The 25,127-nt window shown below is 38.3% G+C and overlaps 2 protein-coding genes across 2 annotated transcripts; both read left to right on the top strand.

Moving 5' to 3' along the window:
• The first annotated feature begins 592 nt into the window (after positions 1 to 592).
• LOC116180179 (brefeldin A-inhibited guanine nucleotide-exchange protein 1) lies at positions 593 to 12,959 on the top strand. Its single transcript, XM_031500046.1, has 7 exons — positions 593 to 968; positions 1,018 to 1,320; positions 2,638 to 3,091; positions 5,330 to 7,466; positions 7,813 to 8,461; positions 9,427 to 10,634; positions 12,088 to 12,959. The coding sequence occupies exons 1-7, from the start codon at positions 845 to 847 to the stop codon at positions 12,220 to 12,222; spliced, it is 5,010 nt and encodes a 1,669-aa protein (XP_031355906.1). The 5' UTR covers positions 593 to 844; the 3' UTR covers positions 12,223 to 12,959.
• Positions 12,960 to 14,093: 1,134 nt separating this feature from the next.
• Positions 14,094 to 17,746, top strand: LOC116181449. The gene is made up of 5 exons (XM_031501824.1): positions 14,094 to 14,186; positions 14,236 to 14,316; positions 14,368 to 15,183; positions 17,239 to 17,430; positions 17,480 to 17,746. The coding sequence occupies exons 2-5, from the start codon at positions 14,245 to 14,247 to the stop codon at positions 17,699 to 17,701; spliced, it is 1,302 nt and encodes a 433-aa protein (XP_031357684.1). The 5' UTR covers positions 14,094 to 14,186; positions 14,236 to 14,244; the 3' UTR covers positions 17,702 to 17,746.
• Positions 17,747 to 25,127: the final 7,381 nt, after the last annotated feature.

The raw sequence follows: 25,127 nt of genomic DNA, 5'->3' as shown, positions 1-25,127 counted from the left end.
TCTTCTTCAAATCAGTTTTTTTTCTTCGATTATGTAGGTACTCTGATTCCAGAGAATGATAAACAAATAGTATCTGATGCAGATGCACCATACATTCTCTAAAAAAAACATTACCCTAAGATGCCTTTTATTGCGTCGGTTAGTTGCAACAGAATTAAATATGAAAATCGTTCGACGTCAAACAACGATAACTTACATGCGATGCGCTTGTAGTTTGTTAAAAGATTCCAAAGCATCACTGATTTATAAAAATGTAATTTTTTATTTTGTCGATTTCTACGGTTTTGAAAAATGGTTAATTATAACTAAAAGTATGAACAGATGCAGTATTTTTTTCTCTAAAAAAACGTATTTAAACTTTTGCTGTAAAATAATTAGGGGAGCTAGTAATTGACTATAAGGAAATTACCATTGAAATCCCTATGCTGCGTTGCGCTAGGCACCACCCTGTATATATAATATATGCAATGCTATTATAATCAAACTCAAGTTTGTAGTTTGTAAGATTGGTTGCATGGATATTAGGCGCAACATCGAATTTTAGGTGAACAGACCTTTAAAAATAAAAGTAACTTTCATGACGTCACCAAAAATGACAGTACACTGACAGCAATCGACATTTTTCAAAATAGCAGTTTTTTACTTTCCACATTAATCAAAAAAATATGTTACACTTGGTAGCACGTAACTTCCAACTACAGAAATAGTTATTAATTTCGGCGCCTTAATTAAAGTGTAAATGTAGTGATTAGAGCCTAAATTATCCCTTACACGTCATTAGAATGATGCCCTTGCACCACCTGAAGGGAATCATTGCAGTCTAATTTCCGTTTTGACGTCGACAATGCAATCGAATTCGAAAACGCGAGAAATGTTTATTATACGCGCGCTAGAAAAGATACTCAACGATAAGGAAATTAAACGTTCGCACCATTCGCAGCTGAAACGAGCCTGCGAAGCGGCATTAGGTAATGTTCCACGCGCTGTCGCTTAATTATAACCGGAAAGCTTTTACAGAGGAAATTAAAAGGGAACTGAAGGACTCGGACGGCAATGAGAAAATATCGGATGCCCTTCCCGTACCGCGCAGTGGGAATGTCAACCATTTAACGACCGAGAAGTATTTTTTACCGTTCGAGCTCGCATGCCAGAGCAAATCGTATCGTATTGTGGTTACCGCCCTCGACTGTCTACAAAAGTTAATAGCATACGGTCACCTGACTGCAAACGTACCGGACTCTACAACGCCCGGCAAACTTTTAATCGACCGAATTGTGGAAACTATCTGTGCCTGTTTTACTGGTCCGCAAACGGATGAAGGTACGTGTGATCCAGATGTCACTGTTAAACCAATCAAAATGACTAATGAACTGTGACGGTTGGGCCCATTGAAAAATTCACAGTTCATTAGTTGTATCAGGGTTGGCATGTTTAAAACAAAATGTGATTTTTTTATTGTTTCTTTAGGAGTGTATCAAGTTGGCAATAGATTTAACTCCCATGAACCTAGCAGAGCAAGGTCAGCAGAACACAAACATATTGCATAATTAGGTGCTAATTAAGTGCCCTATCCTAGAATTAAATGCTCCTTTTTTTAAATTATGACATGCTCTGGCAGGTTCATATGAACTCATCAAAAAAACCATGAAAATGAAAAGTGAATTATAATTAGGTACTAATTAGGTGCTAATTAAGTACCCTATCCTCGAATTCAATGCTCCTTTTTTTAAATTATTACATGTTTTGCCAGGTTCATATGAACTCGGCAGAACACTACCTCAAAAAATCAAGAAAATGAAAGGTGAATTAACTATAATTAGGTACTAATTAGGTGCTAATTAAGTGGCCTATTCTCGAATTAAATGCTCCTTTTTTTTAAATTATTAGTACATGTTCTGCCAGGTGCATATTATGAACTCATCAGAGCACAACCTCAAAAAACCAAGAAAATGAAAAGTGAACTAACTATAATTAGGTACTAATTAGGTGCTAATTAAGTGCCCTATCCTTGAATTAAATGCTCCTATTTTTAAATTATTACATGATCTATCAGGTTCATATGAACTCAGCAGAACACTACCTTTAAAACCCAATAAAATGAAAAGTGAACTAACTATGATTAGAAACTAATTAGGTGCTAATTAAGTGCCCTATTCTCGAATTAAATGCTCCTTTTTCTAAATTATTACATGTTCTGCCAGGTTCATATGAACTCAGCAGAGCACTACCTCAAAAAACCAAGAAAATGAAAAGTGGACTAACTATAATTAGGTGCTAATTAAGTGCCCTATCTCCGAATTAAATGCTCCTTTTTCTTAAATTATTACATGATCTAGCAGGTTCATAATTTAAAAAAAAGGAGCATTTAATTCGGGAATAGGGCACTTAATTAGCACCTAATTATGCAATATGTTTGATTGTGTTCTGCTGACCTTGCTCTGCTAGGTTAATGGACATATTTAACTCCTCCCCCTTACAGTTACATTCAGATGTGACGAGATTGGTTTTGTTCTACATTCTACTCCACAATTTTGTATAAAAACTGCCCCCCCCCTCCCAATTTTTTGTAAAAATTTGTTAAATTTAAATTTAAGAAATTTTTTGTAAAAATTTGTTAAATTTAAATTTAATTTTTAGGCGTGCAACTGCAAATAATCAAGGCACTATTAACTGTCGTCACGAGTCAACATGTCGAGGTGCACGAGGGAACGGTCCTGCTGGCGGTACGCACGTGCTACAACATTTTCCTGGCGAGCAGAAACCTGATCAATCAGACGACGGCGCGGGCGACGCTAACGCAAATGCTAAACGTGATATTCATGCGGATGGAAAATCAGGCGTACGAGACCGAGGTGCATTTGGAGAACGGTTTCGGGATAAACGACTCGAAGTCGTCGCTCGACGTCACCGACAAGAACGACTCGCTCGACGCCTCCGACTGTTTGGCGAGGGAGGACGCCGAACCGTCCAGTTTTGATGTGGCCGCCGAGATCGTCGATAGTCTCGTGAGCAGCGCGATCGCAACCGTCGACGAGATCAAAATGCAGGAGTCGGGCGCAAAATCGGAGGGGAGTGTTAAGTCTTTGGAAAGGTAAGCATTAGGAGAAAAATTATTATATGAAATGTTTAGTTTCCATAATTTTTTCTTTGGAGTTTTTGGGACTCAAAAAAAGAAATACGACCTAAGTTTTTTAAAAATTCCAAAGAAGTAAAAGCTAAGCGTTCAAGGAAAACAAAAAAGGTTCTGTACTTGCATTTATCGTTTTTCTAGTTGATAAAAATCCTTATTTTTGTTTTGTATCTTGGTTTATGCTTCTTCTCCTTTTCCGCCATTTTGTTTGTAGGGCACTTGTCCGCCATTATCATTATGCACATAATAGGCCAATGTTCCGCTGTGTTGATATGATGAATGCACCAATTAATTGTCTTTAAATGCCTTGCCATATGCCGTTGTATACAACATTTTATTGATCGCACAGCGCCCTATCCAATGACGTCACTCAACTTTGAGGAACTGGCTTTTAACTAGCCGTGCGCAATCCGAAAAAACGTCTTTATCACAATGAGTTTGAAGTTCCCGATCTTTATTTGGAAAGCGATTTTCCGACTCGAAGATGTTCCTTCGCGTAAATTTTATCACTTGGAAATAAAAGGCCTTGCTACGAATCAAGTTTTTCCTAGTCCCGTAATTCGTCCATTCGCAGAAGTATAGAATTTTCTAGTAACCCGCAATTTGTCACACATCCGAATTTACGTTTCTCCACGACGTACTCGAAATTTAGGAGATCTCGCCGCTTAATATGTTTTTTACTCGGAAGTTAAATTGCTAATCTTTACAGCGACTCAAATAGATTTTATCAACTACATAATTTCGTGTTCTGGTTCTTGAAATCGAACCACGAATTTTCACAAATACGCGATATTTCTCGCAACCGAGCTAAAAGTGCCGACCGCGCAACAATAAACCAATAATAATACATTCTAAATTGGTACTGACCCGCACTCGTAACTTCTCTAAGAATTAAATTAGCTTAGCATGAATTTGCAACATTAGAAAAATTCACTTGCGAGTTAGTCTTCGAGTGCCCGTTCTCCTACTTCTTTGGCTATTTTAATCTCGGCCACAAGAAAAACTGAAACGCGTCTTCTTCTCTGAACGAAACGACCTCGATCTTTTAAAATAAATAGTAACTCGCATTTTCGTCACGTGCTCGGCTTTAAACAGAACGGAACAAACTGCGCTCGCTTTCCTCAATACGTTCCTTGTTATCGCCAGACATACTGTCGTTCACGTTCGCTATGAAGCGGTACAAGTGGCAATTTTCTTGTTCCTGTTAGTTTTGTAGATCTACTCCTCTCGCTGTTCTAGCAAGGTTTTTGTTATAATGTCGTTGACATACGCTATTCGCCTATGCTTCCCACTGTATTTCTTTTGCTTCTTTCGATTTATTTTTTTTTGCCATCTCATGTTGTTTGTTGTGCCTTGTAGAGCCATCTGCACCATCTTAAACAACTTCTTGAGTTTTTCTGTCTATGTTCCGTGTTCCCGTTTTCTTTCGTACTATATCCATAACTGTTTCTGCCTATTTTCCATATAGAAGCCCTTGGAAGTACATTTTCCACCCTTCTTTTCGTGTTTTTCTATCTTCTTTGCTCTCGCATACCTCTCTGTATATTCTTTTTCTTGCTCTTCTTTGTTTTCTGTGCTCATTGGTATCTTCCTGTCTCTCTGATTGAACCTTTCAGTCAACGTCTTCTCTCATTCTTTCATACAGTCATCATTGGTTTTGTTTATCTGTCTTTTCTCTGTCAACTTCATCTGCTGCATGTTCAATCTCCTTCCATTCTTCCTCAATACCTCTTCCTACATCTTCTTTTTCTTGATTTTTTTCATACTTCTGCGAATCAATCAGCTTTCAGACTAAGCCATGCAAGAATATCATGATAGTATGAATATTATGCCGAAAACCCGAAAGTTCTACGATATTCCGTTGCCGGGATTTCAGTCTATACGTGGAGGTAGCTGCTCGAAACTATGACTCGCGCCAACCTAATCATGTGCACCATAATAATAATTCGCCCCCCCCCTCCCGCTATAAAATGAAAAATCATTTTAAGGCCATAAAGTTTCCTATGCAAAAACATTAACTCTAAATTTCGCCCGGTCGTTACTTGGTAGTCTTATACAGCAAGTGTATTATCTAATAATAATAATAATAACGCCTCCTATCTATTGATTGGAATTATGTTAAGGGATGTTAGTAGAAGAATTACGCTTATAACGAATAGTAATTAGTTGGCACTAACCAGCTATTCTTATTTCTTTCAGAGTGCCATCTCAAGAAAGCGTCGACACTCACAGCGAAAACGATTCGGCGGTGACCGCGAAATTCACTCATATTTTACAGAAAGACGCCTTCTTAGTATTCCGAGCCCTTTGCAAACTGTCAATGAAACCTCTACCCGAAGGGACGCCCGATCCGAAGTCGCACGAGCTAAGATCGAAGATCCTCTCCCTCCACCTCCTGCTGTCGATATTACAAAACGCCGGGCCCGCCTTTCGATCGAACGAAATGTTCGTGACCGCGATCAAGCAGTATCTGTGCGTGGCCCTTTCGAAAAACGGCGTCAGCTCGATACCCGAGGTCTTCGAGCTGTCGCTCGCGATCTTTTTGGCTTTACTTTCGAATTTTAAAATGCATCTCAAGATGCAAATCGAGGTGTTCTTTAAAGAAATTTTCTTGAACATCCTCGAGACGTCCAGTTCGTCGTTCGAGCACAAGTGGATGGTGATTCAGGCGTTGACGCGTATATGCGCGGACGCTCAGAGTGTCGTGGATATTTATGTTAACTACGATTGCGACCTGTCCGCCGCGAATCTTTTCGAGCGGTTGGTGAGCGATCTTTTTCGTACCGCGCAAGGGCGTCATTCGATCGAGTTGGGTGCGTCTCCCAATCAGGAGAGATCGATGAAGCTGAGAGGTTTAGAGTGCCTTGTGTCCATCCTCAAGTGTATGGTGGAGTGGAGTAAAGACCTTTACGTTAACCCCAACCTTCAGTCGACAGTCGGCGAGCAAGCGCCTAGAGAACCCGATACATCATCGCTGAAATCGCACGGAGGCTCTACCACCAGTTTGCAGTCCAGCGCCAGTTCCGGCGGTAATAAGGAGGTGCTCGACTCGCCCGAACAATTGGAGGTGCTTAAACAGCAAAAGGAGGTGTGGGAAACGGGAATTGATATGTTTAACCGAAAACCTCGGCGCGGCATCGCGTTCTTACAGGAGCAAAATTTGCTGGGCACAAGCTACTTTGACGTCGCTAAGTGGTTGCATACAGATGAAAGGTTAGACAAGACCTTCATCGGTGACTTCCTGGGGGAGAATGACGAATTCAGCAAGGAGGTAATGTACGTCTACGTGGACACCTTAAACTTCGCCGATATGGACATCGTGACCGCCCTGAGACACTTCCTGGACGGCTTTCGTCTCCCGGGCGAAGCCCAGAAGATCGATCGCCTCATGGAGAAGTTCGCCAGCCGTTACTGCGAGTGCAATCCCAACAACGGGCTATTCGCCAGTGCCGATACCGCGTACGTCCTCGGTTTCTCGATTATAATGCTAACCACCGACCTGCACTCGCCCCAGGTCAAAACCAAGATGACAAAGGAACAGTACATCAGACTAAACCGCGGCAACACCGACAGCAAGGACGTCCCCGAGGAGTATCTATCGCAAATCTACGACGAAATCGCGGGTCACGAAATCAAAATGAAATCCGTCGTGACCAAGACGGGCAAGCACCCGATCAACAACGAGAAGAGGCGCAAGATCCTCTGGAATATGGAGATGGAGGTGATCTCGACCGCCGCGAAGAACTTGATGGAATCGGTTTCGCACGTGCAGGCCCCGTTTACTACCGCCAAACACTTGGAGCACGTACGGCCCATGTTTAAAATGGCGTGGACCTCGTTTTTGGCCGCCTTTAGCGTCGGACTACAGGACTGCGACGATCCCGAGGTCGCCTCTCTCTGCCTGGACGGAATACGTTGTGCCATAAGAATCGCGTGTATCTTTCACATGTCTCTGGAACGGGACGCCTACGTGCAAGCACTGGCTCGGTTTACGCTACTGACCGCGAACTCGCCGATCATGGATATGAAAGCCAAAAATATTGATACGATCAAGACGTTGATCACGGTTGCGCACACCGACGGAAATTACTTGGGGAACAGCTGGTTGGACATCTTAAAGTGTATTTCGCAGTTGGAGTTGGCCCAACTCATCGGCACGGGTGTTAGGCCTCAATTTCTCGCGGGGCCCGGGCATAAACCTCCCGATCCCAGTTCGAAGGAACACATAGGACAAACGAGCTCTCAAAGTGTTGTGGTTGCCGTTGATCGTATTTTTACAGGTTCTACCCGACTTGACGGGGACGCCATCGTGGATTTCGTTAAGGCGCTCTGTCAGGTATGTACGGTATCATTTTAGTCTGCCAGATTTCGCTTGATCTCATATTAATATCGTAAAAAGCCCCTCTCGCAATTTATCTCGAATGGCACGCTCCTATCCCTTCCATACAACTTCCTCCCCAAATTCTCCTCAACTATACCTCTGATCCCAACATCCTCAAATTCTTCTTCAGTTTTCTTAGGTTCCTATTTTCTCATTTACCAGTATCCCTAGAAGAATTGTAATAGCAAATCCCCCTTTTGCTTAAAGTGTGCACTAAGCCATCTATACAGAGCGCACAACGTTTTGCAAAAGCTTGACGGTGGCGCCATCTATTGAACAATGAATTTTAATTCATTTGCAGGTATCCCTGGACGAGTTGGCATACCCCGGACACCCTCGAATGTTTTCCCTCCAAAAGATCGTCGAAATTTCCTACTACAACATGGGACGTATACGTCTGCAGTGGTCTCGAATTTGGCAGGTGCTCGGCGAACATTTTAACGCGGTCGGATGTAATCCGAGCGAGGATATATCGTTCTTCGCCGTCGATAGCCTGCGACAGCTATCGATGAAGTTCATCGAAAAGGGAGAGTTCGCCAACTTCAGATTTCAGAAGGACTTTCTGCGACCGTTCGAGCACATCATGAAGAAGAACGTCTCGCCCACAATTAGGGATATGGTCGTGAGGTGTATAGCGCAGATGGTAAACTCGCAGGCGAATAACATTAAGTCCGGATGGAAGAATATATTCTCCGTGTTTCATTTGGCAGCTAGCGATCAGGAGGAGGCAATCGTCGAGCTTGCCTTCCAAACGACGGGGAAGATCATAACCGAGCTATACGGGAGACAATTTTCGGCGATGATTGATTCCTTCCAGGATGCCGTCAAGTGCCTGTCCGAGTTTGCGTGCAATGCTCGGTTTCCCGATTTGAGCATGGAGGCGATACGGTTGGTGCGAACCTGTGCCTTGAGTGTTAATGGCGCTCCGCAACTTTTTGCTGAGCATGCAGGTAGGTTTTTACTATAGTGTAAAACAAAAGAAATTTATAATGTCCGTTTAAACGGTGGGGAGTTTTTGTGGAATATTACAAGGATTTTAATGTTTGCGTTTTGAATCGAAAGTGCGTGATTATGATAATACCCCGTATACATAAGGGAGGTGCACGGTTTTGATTGACAAACTTGTTTTTAATCGTCTAAACTAAACGCTCCAAATATATCCGCAATAAAAGTTTTGCACCTTGGACCTCAACGCTAATTTGACCCCGTCCGCGTTAACCCGCATGTTTCTCGTTAGTTCGATTTCCTCGAACGAAGCGAGGAATTCGGAATTTTTTATCGAGGCCATGATCTGATCGTGTATATCGCCGTGAGCGACTACAGGCAAAGGCTGTCTCCAGTCTCCACCAGCAAGACTACCTTTCCGCCGAAAGTGGAGTTGGGACAGTTGCTGGTTGGCGGTGTGTTTGCACGCTTCGTTCACCATTCCGAAGAGGTTTCTGTGCAGCATGCAAGTCTCGTCGATTGTGTACGGCTTTCGGTTAAAACATCATGCGATCTCATAAATGGCGTACACAACTCACACGATTCGCCTTGAAAGTCTGGCAAATAATAATAATAACTGTATTGTCTGTGATCAACTACCTTGACATAGACATCGTCATACATTCAAACATGGACATTTAAAATTTTAAAAAGTCATTTAGGACAGTGTAAACGCTAAAGTACATGTTACAATTAAAAATCACTCATTGAATAAAAACAACGTTTGACTAAGTATTTTTTTAGGTTCGTTCGATACTTCTTAATGTTTGTGATGTGATGTGAATTTCGTGTTACGCGATCTAAAAATCCCCTCAATTACGTTACGTAGGTTTTCCTCGAAAGTTTGGCTAAGAATGCTTTTCTCCCACCCGATTTTTACTTATGTACTCGCCGAACTCGAATGATGAAACGACCCCAATTTTTATTTCAGGAATGGAGAACGACGTAACCATACCGGAGGAGGATCGCGTCTGGGTTCGAGGTTGGTTCCCTCTCCTCTTCTCACTGTCCTGCGTGGTAAATAGATGTAAACTGGACGTGCGCACGCGTGCGCTCACCGTACTGTTCGAAATAGTCAAAACCTATGGCGATTCCTTCAGTCCGCATTGGTGGAAAGATCTGTTCAAAGTATTATTTAGAATTTTCGACAACATGAAGCTACCCGAACAGTACACGGAGAAGGCCGAATGGATGACGACGACCTGCAATCACGCGCTCTACGCCATCGTCGACGTTTTCACGCAGTACTTTGACGTTCTCGGTCCTTTACTGTTAGAGGAGTTGTACTCGCAGCTGCACTGGTGCGTGCAGCAGGAGAACGAACAGCTGGCGCGCTCGGGCACAAACTGCCTAGAGAACTTGGTCAACTCCAATGGGCACAAATTCAACGAATCCACTTGGGATAAGACCTGCCAGTGTATCCTTGACATTTTCAATTCGACCGTGCCATCCCAACTTCTGACATGGAAGCCGGACTCCTTCCAGACGACGGCCGTAATTGAGCAAAATGGCGACATCGGCGCCAGGCACGGAATCCTCAAGCGTGGTGCTCACATGCACGACAGCAACGCGGACTCGTATTCCTTATTCAATGCGTTGATGATAAAAAGCGTGGTCCAGCTGGAGCTCATACAGACGATCGACAACATCGTATTTTACCCGGCGACGTCGCGGAAGGAGGACGCGGAAACGTTGGCGTTAGCCGCCGCCGACATGACCGGAAGCGTCACTCTGACCGAGTGCCAACGCGAAGAGCAGGGAATGTATCGACTGTTGAGCACCAAACATCTGATTCAGTTAACCGATTGCCTGCTTCAGTCGCATCGTTTCGCCAAAGCGTTTAATGCCGACCACGAGCAGCGCAATCTCCTATGGAAGGCCGGTTATAGGGGGTCGGTCAAGCCGAACTTGTTAAAGCAGGAGACGCAGAGTCTGGCGTGCTTACTCAGGATACTGTTCAAGATGTACGGCGACGACGGACGGACCGCTCATTGGCCTTTGATTCAGAGCAGATTAATCTCGGTGTGCCAAGAGGCCTTAGAATACTTCCTGCAATTGCAAAGTGAGGCGCATCGCGATGCGTGGACCTCTCTCTTACTTTTGGTACTTACTCGCATACTGAAAATGCCGGACGATAGGGTAAGTAATTGTAACTTTTTGAGAAAGGTTTCTTAGAAATTGTGGCCTAGGTGGCGCTGTTAGTTAAAAGACCCTTTCTCTGATTTCATTTGTTCTTCATAGCGTCATTGACATATTTTCCATTTGTTTAGTATTAAAAGGGCTTTTATCCTATTACAAAGGTGAGTTGTAAGAACACAAAAAATCTATTTCCCTATCATTCCTAACCTTCAAAAAAGACAGTGGTGTCCAACAGAGACGGGTAAGTTCTGTTTTTTGTATTTAAATTTAGTAGATAGTGTCTCCCCAGATTACTTGGTCGTCTCTTAAGAGACAAACATTTTTGAATTGAATTTTGAGCTCCTTGAGATCAGCCCTGATTGGTTGGAAACAAATTTGTGACATAATTTTAGTTTCGAAAAATCAAGGGTGCCTTTGAAATATTCAAAAAACGGTTTTTGCATACCAGTAAAGCGCTCTTTGGGGACGAGATACACACACATATTAATATTATTAAGATATATGCGATTTACTGCAACTCATTTAACTAGCTACTGTTATTTATACCAATTATACACACTTCAATGGACGGGATGAAATTCCAAAATTCGTTAATCCAATTGACACCTCTATTGTTAATCGAAATGTTGGGATCAACCGGCGGGGCCGGCGATAGCAAGCGTATAAACACGTAGACTCAACGGTACCGACTGGTTTTAAGCCTGTTTTCAAATAACATGGGAAACTAAAACCGGCTAATAATTACTTAACGGTGCTGAAATTCTAAAATATTAATTCGCCTCGTCTTCTAATTGACAGGAGCGTTCGAACCCAACAAAAGATAATTGAAATATCTCGACAGGAACAGGTGCATTAGTGACAGTTTTCAATTTAAATCGAAATCAAGTGAGATTGCATTGAAGATTTATGTTGGATTAAACGGGCAAAGTGTTTTAATTGAGTGCAGACTAACATTCCAATTAAAAATAATAATAATGTCTTTATGTGGGCATTTCATAAACGCACAATTGATGAAACAACAACAAAAATAACTATACAAAAATCAATTTATACAGTAAAAAAACTGTTAGACTACTACTACCCACGTAAGATTCAAGAATGATATTTTTACGTAAAATCCAGTGCCGTAGTAAAAAAATTGTTGGATCACTGTTTCTGAGGTTTAACCCAAAGGTATTTTTAAATGCAACAACCACTGCTCCCTGTCCGGGGGAGTGACTATAACACTTTGGTCTTAGTAAGACAGCCCGGCTCGCATCCCTTCTTGCGGGGAGGGGATCGGATCTGAGGGTTTTCTCCCAGATCCGCCTGTGCCTGATTAATGAAAGTTCCTATTATTCTCATCATATAACTTCTCTTCTTTTCCTGTCATCCCCCCCCCCCCCCCTAAATCAGTGACACTCAACGAGTTACTTTTCATCTATATTTATTTTATACATTGACTTTCTTTCAGTTTGCCGCGCACATTTCGAGTTACTATCCCCTCCTATGCGAAATAGTGTGCTTCGATTTGAAGGCGGAGCTTCGTTCCATCCTGCGGAGGGTCTTCTTGCGAATCGGACCCGTCTTTCGTATCACCAATACGTAAATAAAACCCTTCTCTTTTTTTTACACTTTTTTTAATGCTAGTGTAAGTAGTACTGTGGTTATTTTCTTAACTTATTTATGACGGGCGATGGCGATCTTTGGTGGTCGCCACCCTACATAACCGTAGCGTATAGTATGGAATCAGTTATTGTGATGATATGTATAGTATATGATAGATAATGTAAAATAAAGCTGTGTATAAATTGTTATTTTATAAATTAAAAGTTTTGATTATCTTGTTGATTTTGACTTTGAAAGGTCTCAAATCGTCTCGTATAAAGTATCACTAGTCAAAATCTTGATGCTTTTAGGGATCATCGCACAGTTTTATTACCTACAATAGCTTAAAAATGAATGTTGATATTTTTATAGACCATTTTCGCGATTACTTTAGTACAGTGTGTAATTTCGTTAACGAAATAAAGAAGCATTCCTAATTAGACTCATATACGATATACAAAATTGCCAAAAAGGAAGCACTATTGTAATAGAGGAAGTTATGTGCCTTTAGTCATCTGCAATTCGATTAGTTTACTAACATGGTGCTAGTACAATATTTCTTTTTTAACGTTTGGGTGCATTTATTGAACAATAATATAACAAACTTATTGGTCTGAGCAAGGTGTCATTTATTGTATGGGACGCTCATTTTGTATATACTCTCATTCACTTTAGATCTATAATTGTTTTTCAATGTAATAATGTATCAATTTTTTTAAAATAAATTGCTTAATAGTATTCACGAACTTGTACATCCTAGTTTTACTTTGTGATTTTATGCCTTTTATTTACAACCAAAATTTTTAACGTATTTTGACAAATCCCTATATATATGCCAACATTATCGGTGCATTTAAGTACTTGAAAGATGCTTCCTATTTATCCACACCAACAGCCTTTCATATTCTTTATAATAGGCTTTTGCCTTTGGATTTTGCAGGTGTCATCTTTTCTTCTGCAACAAGCCACTAAATTGAATCTTTTTCAACCGAAGCCATTTTATTTTCAGAGATGATAATTTTTTTGCCTGAGTGCCTGTTTTTCTTTTAGTTTACATATTTGATTATATCTTATGTCGAGTAAACCCAAATTACGACCTAGAGAAGAATAAATTAATAATTTTTTAACTAATTCTTTGGAATTTACGCCAATGCCGAGATTTTTGTTGTGGCGGGGGCTGGATGTGCCCTAGACAAATTATACTTATTCCTTTTAAAGGTTTTGTTAGTTCCTGTGTTTAATTAAGCTAGCTGAGCAGGTGTATCGCAACTCGCCCCAATATGAGTAACATCCTGTAAAGAAAATAAACATTGACCTATCAGAACTGTCAAGGAATAGGCATGCTGAAAGAAATTTAATTATAGATAAACAATTTGATGTCGATGTCCAATCTGCAGCAACAAAATTCAGTGTAAGGTTTATTGAAAGAACTACATAAGGAACAACAAAAGACGATAAATTGAAATGGATACGAAATTAAACCGAAACGAATCAGACGGAGAAAGGGGACCGAATCTGGAATACTGAAACAGCTCCAACAGGCGAAAATGCCATCGTATATTCGCAAACAGCTGTTTTTGTTGAGGATTGACATGATTATATATGAAACTAAACTTTCAATACAGTTTTGTACCAGTAAATTATCCTATAAGGATGTATTTATGCATGTATTGAGAACCTTTTTTACCCTAAATAATAAATATTGCATTGTTTATTAAAATGGGAGGTTAAGGATTTGAATTTTCTGATTGGTTACCATCACTGTAACTGTACATGCAATAACATAAATTGTATGATTGCTGTATGGCCCTGTATGTATATGTAGTAGTTACAATGGCGCAACTTTGTAGTTCCCATAACAAAAGTAGTTCATCTTAACTTTCATAGTAGATCAAGTTGTGTGTTTATTATGTTTTGACAACAAATTTAAAATTGTTTAAACCATTCAAACGCATATCAAGTCATGTAAGACTGTTTTTTCCCAATAGGGCAATAAATTTGAATCAATTTTTAGGTTAAAGACATGGCCCAACTCCAGAATAGCACCTACATCTCTTGCATCAAAATCGGCGGCGTTCCCATTTTACCTCCTCTGGTATTTAAAAAACGCTTTCACTATCAAATAATTGCCCCGTATGCATTACAGATAACACCCGAAAGACGGTTAGAGATGGAGCGATACAAGTACAGAGCGGTAGAGATAGAAAAGCGAATCAAAAGTGGTGCGAAACGAGAACAGCTACCAGTCAGCTCAGTTAAAACGTTAGAAAATAGTTTAGCTTTCGACGATACTGCCTTAAGTGACGAGTGTGATCCAGTTTTGCCTCGAAATGTGCCTTTGGAAGGAACCAAAACGCAATTAACCCGCAATATTTTTGATGTAACAGAGTATAACGACAACGGAATTATTTTATTTAACAATTTGGATGGGGAGGAACACGATTTACAAGTGTCGGCGTGCGACGATGCGCAACAACAGTCTCAACCTCGTCTTCTGCGAAGTAACTCTTACACGTTGGACGCGCCGAGTCCCATACTTTTGGAATATTTTAAGCAGCATATCAGAGATACGGCCGTGACGCCGGTTGCAGCTGAATCGCCGCCGAGCGACGGTGATGGTAGTAGTAAATTTAAGTCCATCGACAGTATAATTCCGGCAAATTCGACTATTGCTCACTACGGTGATCTAATCGAGGAGTTGGCGAGCATTCACTTTGGTGAATGTAGTCCGCCGCACGTGGCTTCTTATTCGCCCGATACGACTTTAAATACTTCCAGTGTGCAATTAATCGACTTTGAAAGTGACACGGGCGATAATCTCACCCCCTGTTTCGACGATAAACTGAGTAGTGATGTTTTTGTCGACTTGCTCGGCGACACACCGCACAATACGCGAAAGCCTCCCAGTTGCGCAAGGGAGTTATTTGTCAACAGTCCCAATATTGAAAGGCGTCTACGTGAGGTAAGCAAGTTAGCTGATACGATTGTAACTTTCATTTGAGAGAGTTCCGGCTCGGTACTTTATTATACAGCGTTACTATTGACTAGCGCACGTATCAAGAGATGGCGCTGTTTTTCATTTTGTCAATATTGCAAAGTGCAAACTCTCCTCTAACTGATAGTTGTAAAATTAACCACCAGAGAAGGACACTTTGGTGTGCCCTTGAGGCTTGACTACAGTTAAGTAGAGGCTCTTATCGTCCAGAACGATGCCGAATGTCAAAATGGGCATATTTGTAATCTGTAAAACCGGCATCTCCGCGCTAAAAACTTCTATTCGCCATTCAGATTAACACTAGAGGCGCTGGTGTAATTTACAAATGGCGGTTTGTAAACATAGGGTTGTTCTAGCTGGTTTTTAATTGAAATTGTACTAATTTGAAAGTGAATTGAATCTATCATGCCGTTTTTGAAACTTGAAAATATAACCCCCTTAATCCTATCCTACCTGAAAGGCCTTTTTCTTATGATCTCGAGGCTGTCTCAAATTAGAGAATTAAAGATCACAATTTATCATTCAATTTCTGGCTCGTACAACTTAACAACTCGCTGACATACCCTTAAGTTGATTATGCTTTAAAACAGCCGTACTATTCTGCTTCAATTACACTGACCACAATTTAAACAATAAGTATTCTTCGATGCGTCGTGCTTTAATGATGGCGATTTAAATTCAATCACTTGTGAATATGCCGCTTTAAGTTTTGCTTATCATGAGTAGCGCAATTACACCGTTCACAAATTAAGTGTTTTAGAAGGTTGTGTGCAGAGCTGGCAGTATTCGATTTTGTAAATACTTTTTAGTATTCAAATCCTAACTAAAGTATTCAAATACTTTGTAATTAAATACTTTTATGGAAGCAGTATTTGTATTTGTAACTCAAATACTTTCACAAATATTTAGTATTCGAATACTTCGCAAAGTATTTGGATACTTAACCTTCCTTTTTTACCAAAAATCGACTGCTCCAAAATTTCTCGGGAAAACACTTTTTCTTATTAATTTTGGTGCGTAGAATCCAAAACAATTCGTACTTTTTCGATCAGACTTCTCAATCAAAAGTTATAGACTAGAAACCAATTTCGAAAGAAAATTCAAAGGGCTGTAACTTTTGAACTAGTAGCCCAATCTTGGAACTGTTTGAAATTATGGATTCTACAGGCCACATTCTATAAAAAAAATTTTTTCCGGGTCGATCTGAGACAATTTTTTTTTCGGGCTCAAAAAAAGGCAGTGTATAACCTTCCTTTTTTACCAAAAATCGACTGCACCAAAATTTCTCGGGAAAACACTTTTTCTTATTAATTTTGGTGCGTAGAATCCAAAACAATTCGTACTTTTTCGATTAGACTTCTCAATCAAAAGTTATGGACCAATTTCGAAAGAAAATTTAACAGGGCTGTAACTTTTGATCTAGTAGCCGAATCTTGGAACTGTTTGAAATTATGGATTCTATAGGCCACATTCTATAAGAAAATTTTTTTTCCGGGTCGATCTGAGACAAATTTTTTTTCGGACCTCAAAAAAAAATTTTCTTATAGAATGTGGCCAATAGAATCCATAATTTCCATAATTGCACTGATCACATGTAAAATTCTTGAAAGTACAGTGATAAAATGTGACATTTTAAACTATCCTTTGTTTATTGCAAATGAAATTTTTGCAAGTGCGTTTACTTTTACAGCCATAAAGATAAACCGAAAGATAAACACTGCAATAGTGATTTCTTTTGGCCATTGTAAATAATCAAAATGGCGGTCTTCTCCCACCTGTATTAATTACAACGTCCTGTCACCAGAGGTCTCACTGTTAATCTGAATCGCGAATTGCATTTGCATATGTTCTCTGTACTGTAAAGTGAAAATGAGACGGAATAAAGCTACTTTTGGAAGGGCCGCAAATTGTAAAAACAAATTTCTGTCACCAAAATTAATTTTAGCAGAGATCTGTACAACTTTACATAAAACCCATGCTTGGTACATAATTATTGTAAGCATTTTATCAAAAAATTTCTAGGAACGGGCCGCGACAATTCTAACATCCGCAGCTAGAGGGTACTTGGTGCGTCGATTGAAACGCACGGAGCGCGTCAAAGTTTTGATACAAACAATCGGCGATACCCTGCTGTGCGCCATGAGTTTGCATTCGGAACAGACAGACGCGATTCAGCTTTCGGACGTCGAGCTTCATCGTAGGCTAATTCAGCAGGTAGTAGGTACCAACGAGAGTCGTTCCCGTTAATGGCATTTTCTTACAGATCTCGGCGGCGTGCTACGAATTTCACGATATTTTTTTTAACTTATCGACTAAGGAGCAAATGGAAATAATTAATTTAGATAGGCAAAGGATTAAGGAGAAATTGAAACGTCCAAGTTCTACTGCGAGCTCAAAATTAGAGTCGGATCGATCTTCCAGATCACAAGCGAATTCTTTTCATACAAAACAAAAAAAGGCTTTAGTAACTTCTTTGGTTGCTTAACTCTTTTGCAATAATTTTTTTATAATAAAAGCTGTGTGAATTCATTTAAGGTTGTTTGACATCTGAATCGTCGAAGACCAAGTAAATTTCAGGGATGTATGTGGCGCAATTATTGTCGTTTTAAATTTATTTCGGCCATAAAGTGCACATAACTTCATTTTGAAAATTTGTATGGAAAAACAAAAGCGTAAAATGAATCAAAATGGTGAAAGAATTCCTACAAATTTAAACAGAATACATTTAATACCTTTCATTAGCCAAAAGGGAAAAGAATAGTCTGCTCAAATAGATTTGAAAGCAACTCCACTCCTTTTCCATTTGTGAAAAACATTACGAAAGTAAAGTACATGAAATTCATTGTTAATTAGCCAAATCTTTTCCAGTCCAGAAGGTATCTTAAGACCCTGGATGCGGTAGCCTTAGGCATTTACCTCCGCACGAGCCAAACAGTTAATGACATTTAAAAAAAGACAGATGCATACACAAAGAAGTGGCTAATCAATCTCAATTCTCACTTTAAATCGACATGAGTTTCTGTATATAACCAACATATAAAAGTTGGAGAAGAAAATGAGTCAAAATCTTGCTCCACATACACAAACATTTAGGCTACATTTAAAATGTTATTAACGTCAGTTAGGACACATAGCCACGCACTACAAAATTAATATTTAACTGAACGAGAAATTTGTTCCTATTAACTGTTTGAGTGCGTTAAAAGGTGTTGTTTAAGACAGAATTTTCTATATGTCTCATAATCGCAATGAGCACATTTAAAAGCTTTACGAACTTTATGTTTTAAAAGGTGCCGTTTAAGATATAGTTTATTATTTGTTCCATAATCACAATTAGCACATTTAAACACTTTGGAAATGGTATGTTTTAAAAGGTGTTGTTTAAAGTAACGTTTGTTATTTGCCTCGTAATCACAATTAGCACATTTAAATTCTTTAGAATCGGTATGTATTAAAAGGTGTCGTTTAAAAGTGTATTTGTCATATGTTTTGTAATCACAATTACCACATTTAAAATCTTTAGAATCGATATGTTTTAAATGGTGTCGTTTAAAGTAGTGTTTGTTATTTGTCGCATAATTACAATTAGCACATTGAAAAGCTTTAACATTGATATGTTCTAAAAGGTGTCGTTTAAGTTGTCGTTTATTATTTGTTCCATAAGCGCACTGAGCACACTGAAAATCTTTGGAATCGGTATGTTTTAAGCGGTGTTGCTTAAAAAGGTATTTGTCATTTGTCTCATAATCACAATTAGTACATTTAAATTCTTTAGAATCAATATGTTTTAAGAGGTGTCGTTTAAAGTTTTGTTTGTCAATTGTCTGGTAAACACAATTAGCACATTTAAATTCTTTAGAATCGACATGTTTTAAAATGTGTCGTTTGTAAGTGTATTTGTCATTTGTTTCGTATTTACAATTAGCACATTTAAATTCTTTAGTATCGACATGTTTTAAAAGGTGTCGTTTAAAGTAGTGTCTGTCATGCGTTTTGTAATCACAATTGGCACATTGTAGCGCATTACGTTTGTGTGTTAAAATGTGCCTTTGCAGCAGTTGTTTATTCTTTCCTTCATAATCACAATGAGTGCATTTAAAATTTTTAGAATCGTTGTGTTTTAAAAGGTGCTGTTTAAAGTAGTGTTTGCCATTTGTCTCGTAATCACATGTGGCACATTTAAATTCCTTAGAATCGATATGTTTTAAAAGGTGTCGCTTAAAGTACCGTTTGTCATTTGTCTCATAATTACAAGTAGCACATTTAAATTCTTTGGAATTAGTATATTTTAAAAGGTGTCGTTTAAAATGGTATTTGTTACGTGTTTGGTAATCACAATTAGCACATTTAAATTCTTTGGAATTGGTATATTTTAAAAGGTCACATTCAAAATTGTTGCAAATTTCGGTCTTACCATTCAACCCACAATCAGCTTGTTTATTATCGAGCGATTTGGAGCACTGCACAGTAATGGTAATTTCGTCCTTTATTGTCAATGCTTCGTTGCTTACTAAAATGTGTTCTTGGAGATCGGAGTGGATTTCTTCTTCTTGTTTTGGTTCAACTTTAACGAGTGGTGCATCATTCCCGTCCATATCCAGCATCAAAATCGTTATCACAAATCACATGTGCTGCTATGTTCCTTTGACTAAGTGTACATCGACAGCTCGTTTTGCATCCCTCCTAACACCCCATTGCAATTGGGGGATCGGTTGTAGTGTTTTATACACTTGTGAGGCGATTTTCTTGTTTAATTAATACTCCCCTATCACTCTATCAAGGGCATTGCTGCGCGTCGTTGATGCAAACTTTCGTGTGGCGGCCATTGTTGGTGCACAAAACTGTGTGATCAGCTGTTTGCATTTCTTTGCGGTGCGTGACCAATGGCGTACCTATATTCATTATCTTTATTGTATTTATTTTATAATGAAGAGAAAAGGTATGCATAAATTTATAACTTATCGGTTTATTTGTTGTGTCGTGCACAAGAGTCGTCGACGATTTTTACTTGTTCAAACACGTTAGCATTTACGATGTAGCTACTCTGCTGCTTTAACGTGACGCCAATGAACTGTAGGCAGCCATGTTTTAAGTGCACAAGCAATTAGATTCTTTTCAAAATTCAAATTTTTATTCAGAGCTACGCTACCACATTAATTTTTACCAACTTAACCTTAATACTAAACAAATAAATAATATTTTCGAGTAATTGATAGCGAGAATGAATCAAGAACAATAGTTGAAACTACTGCTGAATAAAACAGTTTGAGCGTGTGTGTTAAAATGTGTTGCTCAAGACAATTGTTGAAGTGCCTCATAATCACAATGGGCACATTTAAAATCTTTAAACTTTATGCTTTAAAAGGTGTCCTTTAGGATATAGTTTTATTATTTGTTCCATAATCACAATGGGCACATTTAAAATTTTGAGAATCAGTATCTTTTATGAAGTATCGTTTAAACTAGTATTTGGAATTTGTCTTGTTATCACAATTAGCATTTGTTTCGTAATCACAATTGGCACATTTTGATTGGTTAAGAATCATTATATTTTAAAAGGTGTCGTTTATAGTGGTATTCGTTACATGTCTTGTAAACACAATGAGCACATTTAAATAATGTGGAATTGGCATATTTTAAAAGGTGTCGTTTAAAGTGGTATTTGTTACTTGTCTTGTAATCACAATTAGCACATTGTAGCACAGTATTAAGTTTGTGTGTTAAGATGTGCTGTTGAAGCAGTTGTTTATTATTTGTTCCATACTCACAATGAGTACAATTAAAGCCTTCCGAAACATTCTGCTTTAAAAGATCTTCTTTAACTTGCAGCTTACTATTGGTGTATTGACCAAGGTCACATTTAAAATCGTTGGAAATTTCAGTTTTAATATTCCACCCACAATCAGTTTGTTGTGCTTCCTTATCCAGCGATTTGGAGCACTGTGCAGTTTCGTCCTTTATTGTAATCAATTCGTGGCTTACTAAAGTGTTTCCTTGAAGATCGGAATGGGCTTCTTCTTCTTGTTTTGGTTCGATTTTAATGAATGGTGTATCATTTCCGTCCATAACGTTATCAAAAGACGTGTGTTGCAATTACGTTTTTAATTTGGTATTAAACAATACAAATTTCTGGCCAGTCACCATTTATAACTCTTGGTGCAGGCCTTTAGATTTCCTTCTCTAAGGGGCAGACCACACTCTACATTAAAAATTTGTATGTCGACTGCTAGACTCAAAACTGTGATGGAGACGTAATAAAGCTCTGGCTGTAGCTCATGTACCGGTACGGTAAGAAGAGTACTATGGGTTCATAGCTCTCCGTTCACACGTTTCCGATTGTCCATTAGCCAATCAGAAGACAGTAAAAAAAGTTGCTTGAAGTTGAACATTTACGTTTCCGTTGGTTCGTTTCTTAGATCATATATACATGGATAGAGCATATATATAAGAGAAGAGAGCTATCTCATAAGCTCTAGTAAAAGACAACCGTCGCCAGCATTCCAACGTGCATTTGCTTTACCGGTGTTTTGGAACTATAATAGCAGTTTCGGTACCGGTTCCAACCATTGTTTGTGATGTGGGGTTAAATTGACAAGTTGATATACATCTCATATCTGTAGTCACTTTTTCGGGATAATTGATGTAACTGTAGGTGTTTAAACAAATTAAAACAAATGATCAAAACGTATATTTATATTGTATTTTAAATTAATTCATAACCATTCATATATAAATATCGAAAAACCTATTTAGACTCTTCTAAATGCATATGCTATTAATGCTTCTTTTTTATGCACATATGCTCAAATTGGGGTCTAATCAAAGACCATAGTCGACCTTCCGCTCCACTGCATCTCTATTTTAATAATCAATAATTACTTAAATCTTTCCACGTACACGTACATTTAGGCAACATTTCAAATGTTATTAACTGAACTGAACTGAAATTTGTTCCTTGTAAAAACTGTTTGTGTGTGTTAAAAGGTGTCGTTTAAGACAGAATTTTTGATATGTTTCATAATCGCAATGAGCACATTTAAAATCTTTGCAAACTTTGTGTTTTAAAAGGTGTCGTTTAAGATATCGTTTATTGTTTGTTGCGTAATCACAATTAGGACATTTACAATCTTTAGAATCAGTATGTTTTAAAAGGTGGTCTTTAAGGTAGTATTTGTTATAGGTCTTGTAATCACACTGAGCACATTTAAATTCTTTAGAATCGGTATGTATTAAAAGGTGTCGTTTAAAACTTTCTTTGTTATTTGTCTCGTAATGACAGTTAGCACATTTAAAATCTTTAGCTTTGATATGTTCTAAAAGGTGTTGTTTAAGACACCGTTTCTTATTTGTTCTATAATCACAATGAGCGCATTGAAAATCTTTGCAATCGGTATGTTTTAAAACGTGCTGTTTAAAAAGATATTTGTAATTTGTCCCGTAATCACAATTAACACATTTAAATTCTTTGGAATCAATATGTTTCAAAAGGTGTCGTTTAAAGTAGTGTTTGTCATATGTCGCGTAATCACACTTAGTACATGTAAATTCTTTAGAATCAGTATGTCTTAAAAGGTGTCGTTTAAAGTTGTCTTTGTTATTTGTCTCGTAATGACAATTAGCACATTTAAATTCTTTAGAATCGATATGTTTTAGCAGGTGTCGTTTAAAATATCGTTTGTTATTTGTCTCGTAATCACAAGGAGTACATTTAAATTCTTTAGAAACGGTATGTTTTAAAAGATGTAGTTTAAAAGAGTATCTGTCATGTGTTTCGTAATCACAATTATCACATTTAAATTCTTTAGAATTGATATGTTTTAAAAGGTGTTGTTTAAAGTAGTGTTTGTCATTTGTCTCGAAGTCACAAGTAGCACATTTAAATTCTTTACAAACCGCATGTCTTCTTAAACAGTGTTTTTGAAAATGGTATTTGTTATTTGTCTTGTAATCACAATTAGCACATTTAAATTCTTTAGAATCAATATGTTTTAGAATGTGTCGTTTAAAGTACTGTTTGTCATTTGTCTCGTAATCACAATTAGCACATTTGAATTCTTTAGAATTAGTATATTTTAAAAGGTGTCGTTTAAAGTGGTATTTGTTACGTGTGTTGTAATCACAATTAGCACATTGTAGCACATTACGTTTGTGTATAAAAATGTGGCGTTGAAGCTGTCGTTTATTCTTTGTTCCATAATCACAATGAGCACAGTTAAAGACTTCAGAAATCTTATGCCTTAAAAGATGTTTAACTTGCAGCTTACCATTTGTTGAGGGTTGACCGAAGTCATATTCAAAATCGTTGGAAATTTCAGTTTTAATATTCCATCCACAATTAGTTTGTTGTTGTACTTCATTATCAAGCGATTTGGAGCACTGTGCAGTAATGGTAGTTTCGTCCTTTATTGAAAGAAATACTTCGTTGCTTACTAAAATGTTCCTTCGAAGACTGGAATTGATTTCTTCTTCTTGTTTTGGTTCGATTTTAATGAGTGGTATATCATTTCTGTCCATATCTACCAGCCTGAAGTTACATTCGCTTTTTTCAAGGACATTCTATTTTGGGATAGTACCAACCTAAATGAAAAAACAAAAAATAACTAAACTCCGGGCTGAAGTTGCAGGTTTTTTTTAAAACGACATCCGAAAGTGGCGGCACGGGACCTATTTTCATCCCCTGCCAGTGGTTTTTGGAGAAGAGCCTTAAAACTCGAAAAATTTGTCTCGGAGCGCGATTCCATATACGTAGGGTGGAAATCACAACTAATAAACATCCGACAACGAAATATACAGGGTGTGTTAAGGTATACTGACTTCTCAATTTATTTTGACATTTTTTATTTTCATTGAAACAAGGTGCGTAATGAAGATGTGAATGAGAATGGAGATAGGCGTGAACCAAACGATTTATCGCAAAGTAGGTCTGAAGGGAGATGAAGGAAAAACAAGGAGTCGCAAAAACGAAGGTGTGAAAAAAGTATAGAGCTTGGAAAAAGAATACGTCCATTGTTTTGGATACTATGGCCGTGATATTGGGCGATGCACAATTAAAGCCGGATTTATAGTTACGTAGCCGTAAGAACGGAACCGTAAAATCTTACGTTAACGAAAATTATACGATTTATAGTTACCGTAGTGGTAAGAGATGAGCTTGCGCATTAGTGCGAAACGAGATCTGCCATTGTATGTCATCTGTCAGTAAGAGTAACGTGCATTTCAAAATAATAATCCAACAAAGTGTCAATAATTATTGTAAATAAACGAAACGAACGTCAGGATAAACTCAACTGTTTGAATTATCCGAGTACTACCGAAGACAAGCGATCAGACTTCTCAATCAAAAGTTATAGACTAGAAACCAATTTCGAAAGAAAATTCAAAGGGCTGTAACTTTTGAACTAGTAGCCCAATCTTGGAACTTGGAACATTTTAATTTAGAGAAGTTATATAGGTTTCGTAACTTCTTGTATTAAAGTCATATGAAAAACCTGTCAAGTGTAAATTAAAACATTAAAACTCATACGAAAAATATGTTGGTATAGTAAATATCATATAAAAAATCATGTGAGATATATTATAGTGTAAAGGTACCTTAAGAACGTAAGAACGGAACCGTAAAATCTTACGTTAACGAAAATAATACGATTTATAGTTCCGTAGTGGCAAGTGCCAGCTTGCGCAGCGCGTAACGAATTCTGTCATTGTATGTCATCTGTCAGTAAGAGTAACGTGCATTTCAAAATAATAATAACCAAGACAGTGTCAATAATTATGGTAAATAAACGAAACGAACGTCAGCATAAAGTCAACTATTTGAATTATCCGAGTACTACCGAAGACAAGCGCGTTAGCACGATTTACCGTAAGAAATAAGATTTGGGCATTTCCTACGTACCGTAACCGTTTTAACG

Source organism: Photinus pyralis, unplaced genomic scaffold (assembly GCF_008802855.1).
Source record: "Photinus pyralis isolate 1611_PpyrPB1 unplaced genomic scaffold, Ppyr1.3 Ppyr1.4_LG9, whole genome shotgun sequence".
Lineage (NCBI taxonomy): Eukaryota > Metazoa > Arthropoda > Insecta > Coleoptera > Lampyridae > Photinus > Photinus pyralis.
The sequence above is the reverse complement of the archived record's forward strand: the minus strand, read 5'-3'. Positions and strand labels throughout refer to the sequence as shown.

Excerpts from the sequence above, each read along its gene's own strand:
- LOC116181449 (XM_031501824.1), top strand. The coding sequence starts at position 14,245 with ATGGCCCAACTCCAGAATAGCACCTACATCTCTTGCATCAAAATCGGC. Across the intron at positions 15,184-17,238 it reads TTGAAAGGCGTCTACGTGAG|GAACGGGCCGCGACAATTCT; the intron begins GTAAGCAAGTTA and ends AAAAATTTCTAG. Across the intron at positions 17,431-17,479 it reads ATCGTAGGCTAATTCAGCAG|ATCTCGGCGGCGTGCTACGA; the intron begins GTAGTAGGTACC and ends ATTTTCTTACAG.
- LOC116180179 (XM_031500046.1), top strand. The coding sequence starts at position 845 with ATGCAATCGAATTCGAAAACGCGAGAAATGTTTATTATACGCGCGCTA. Across the intron at positions 3,092-5,329 it reads AGTGTTAAGTCTTTGGAAAG|AGTGCCATCTCAAGAAAGCG; the intron begins GTAAGCATTAGG and ends TATTTCTTTCAG. Across the intron at positions 10,635-12,087 it reads TGAAAATGCCGGACGATAGG|TTTGCCGCGCACATTTCGAG; the intron begins GTAAGTAATTGT and ends ACTTTCTTTCAG.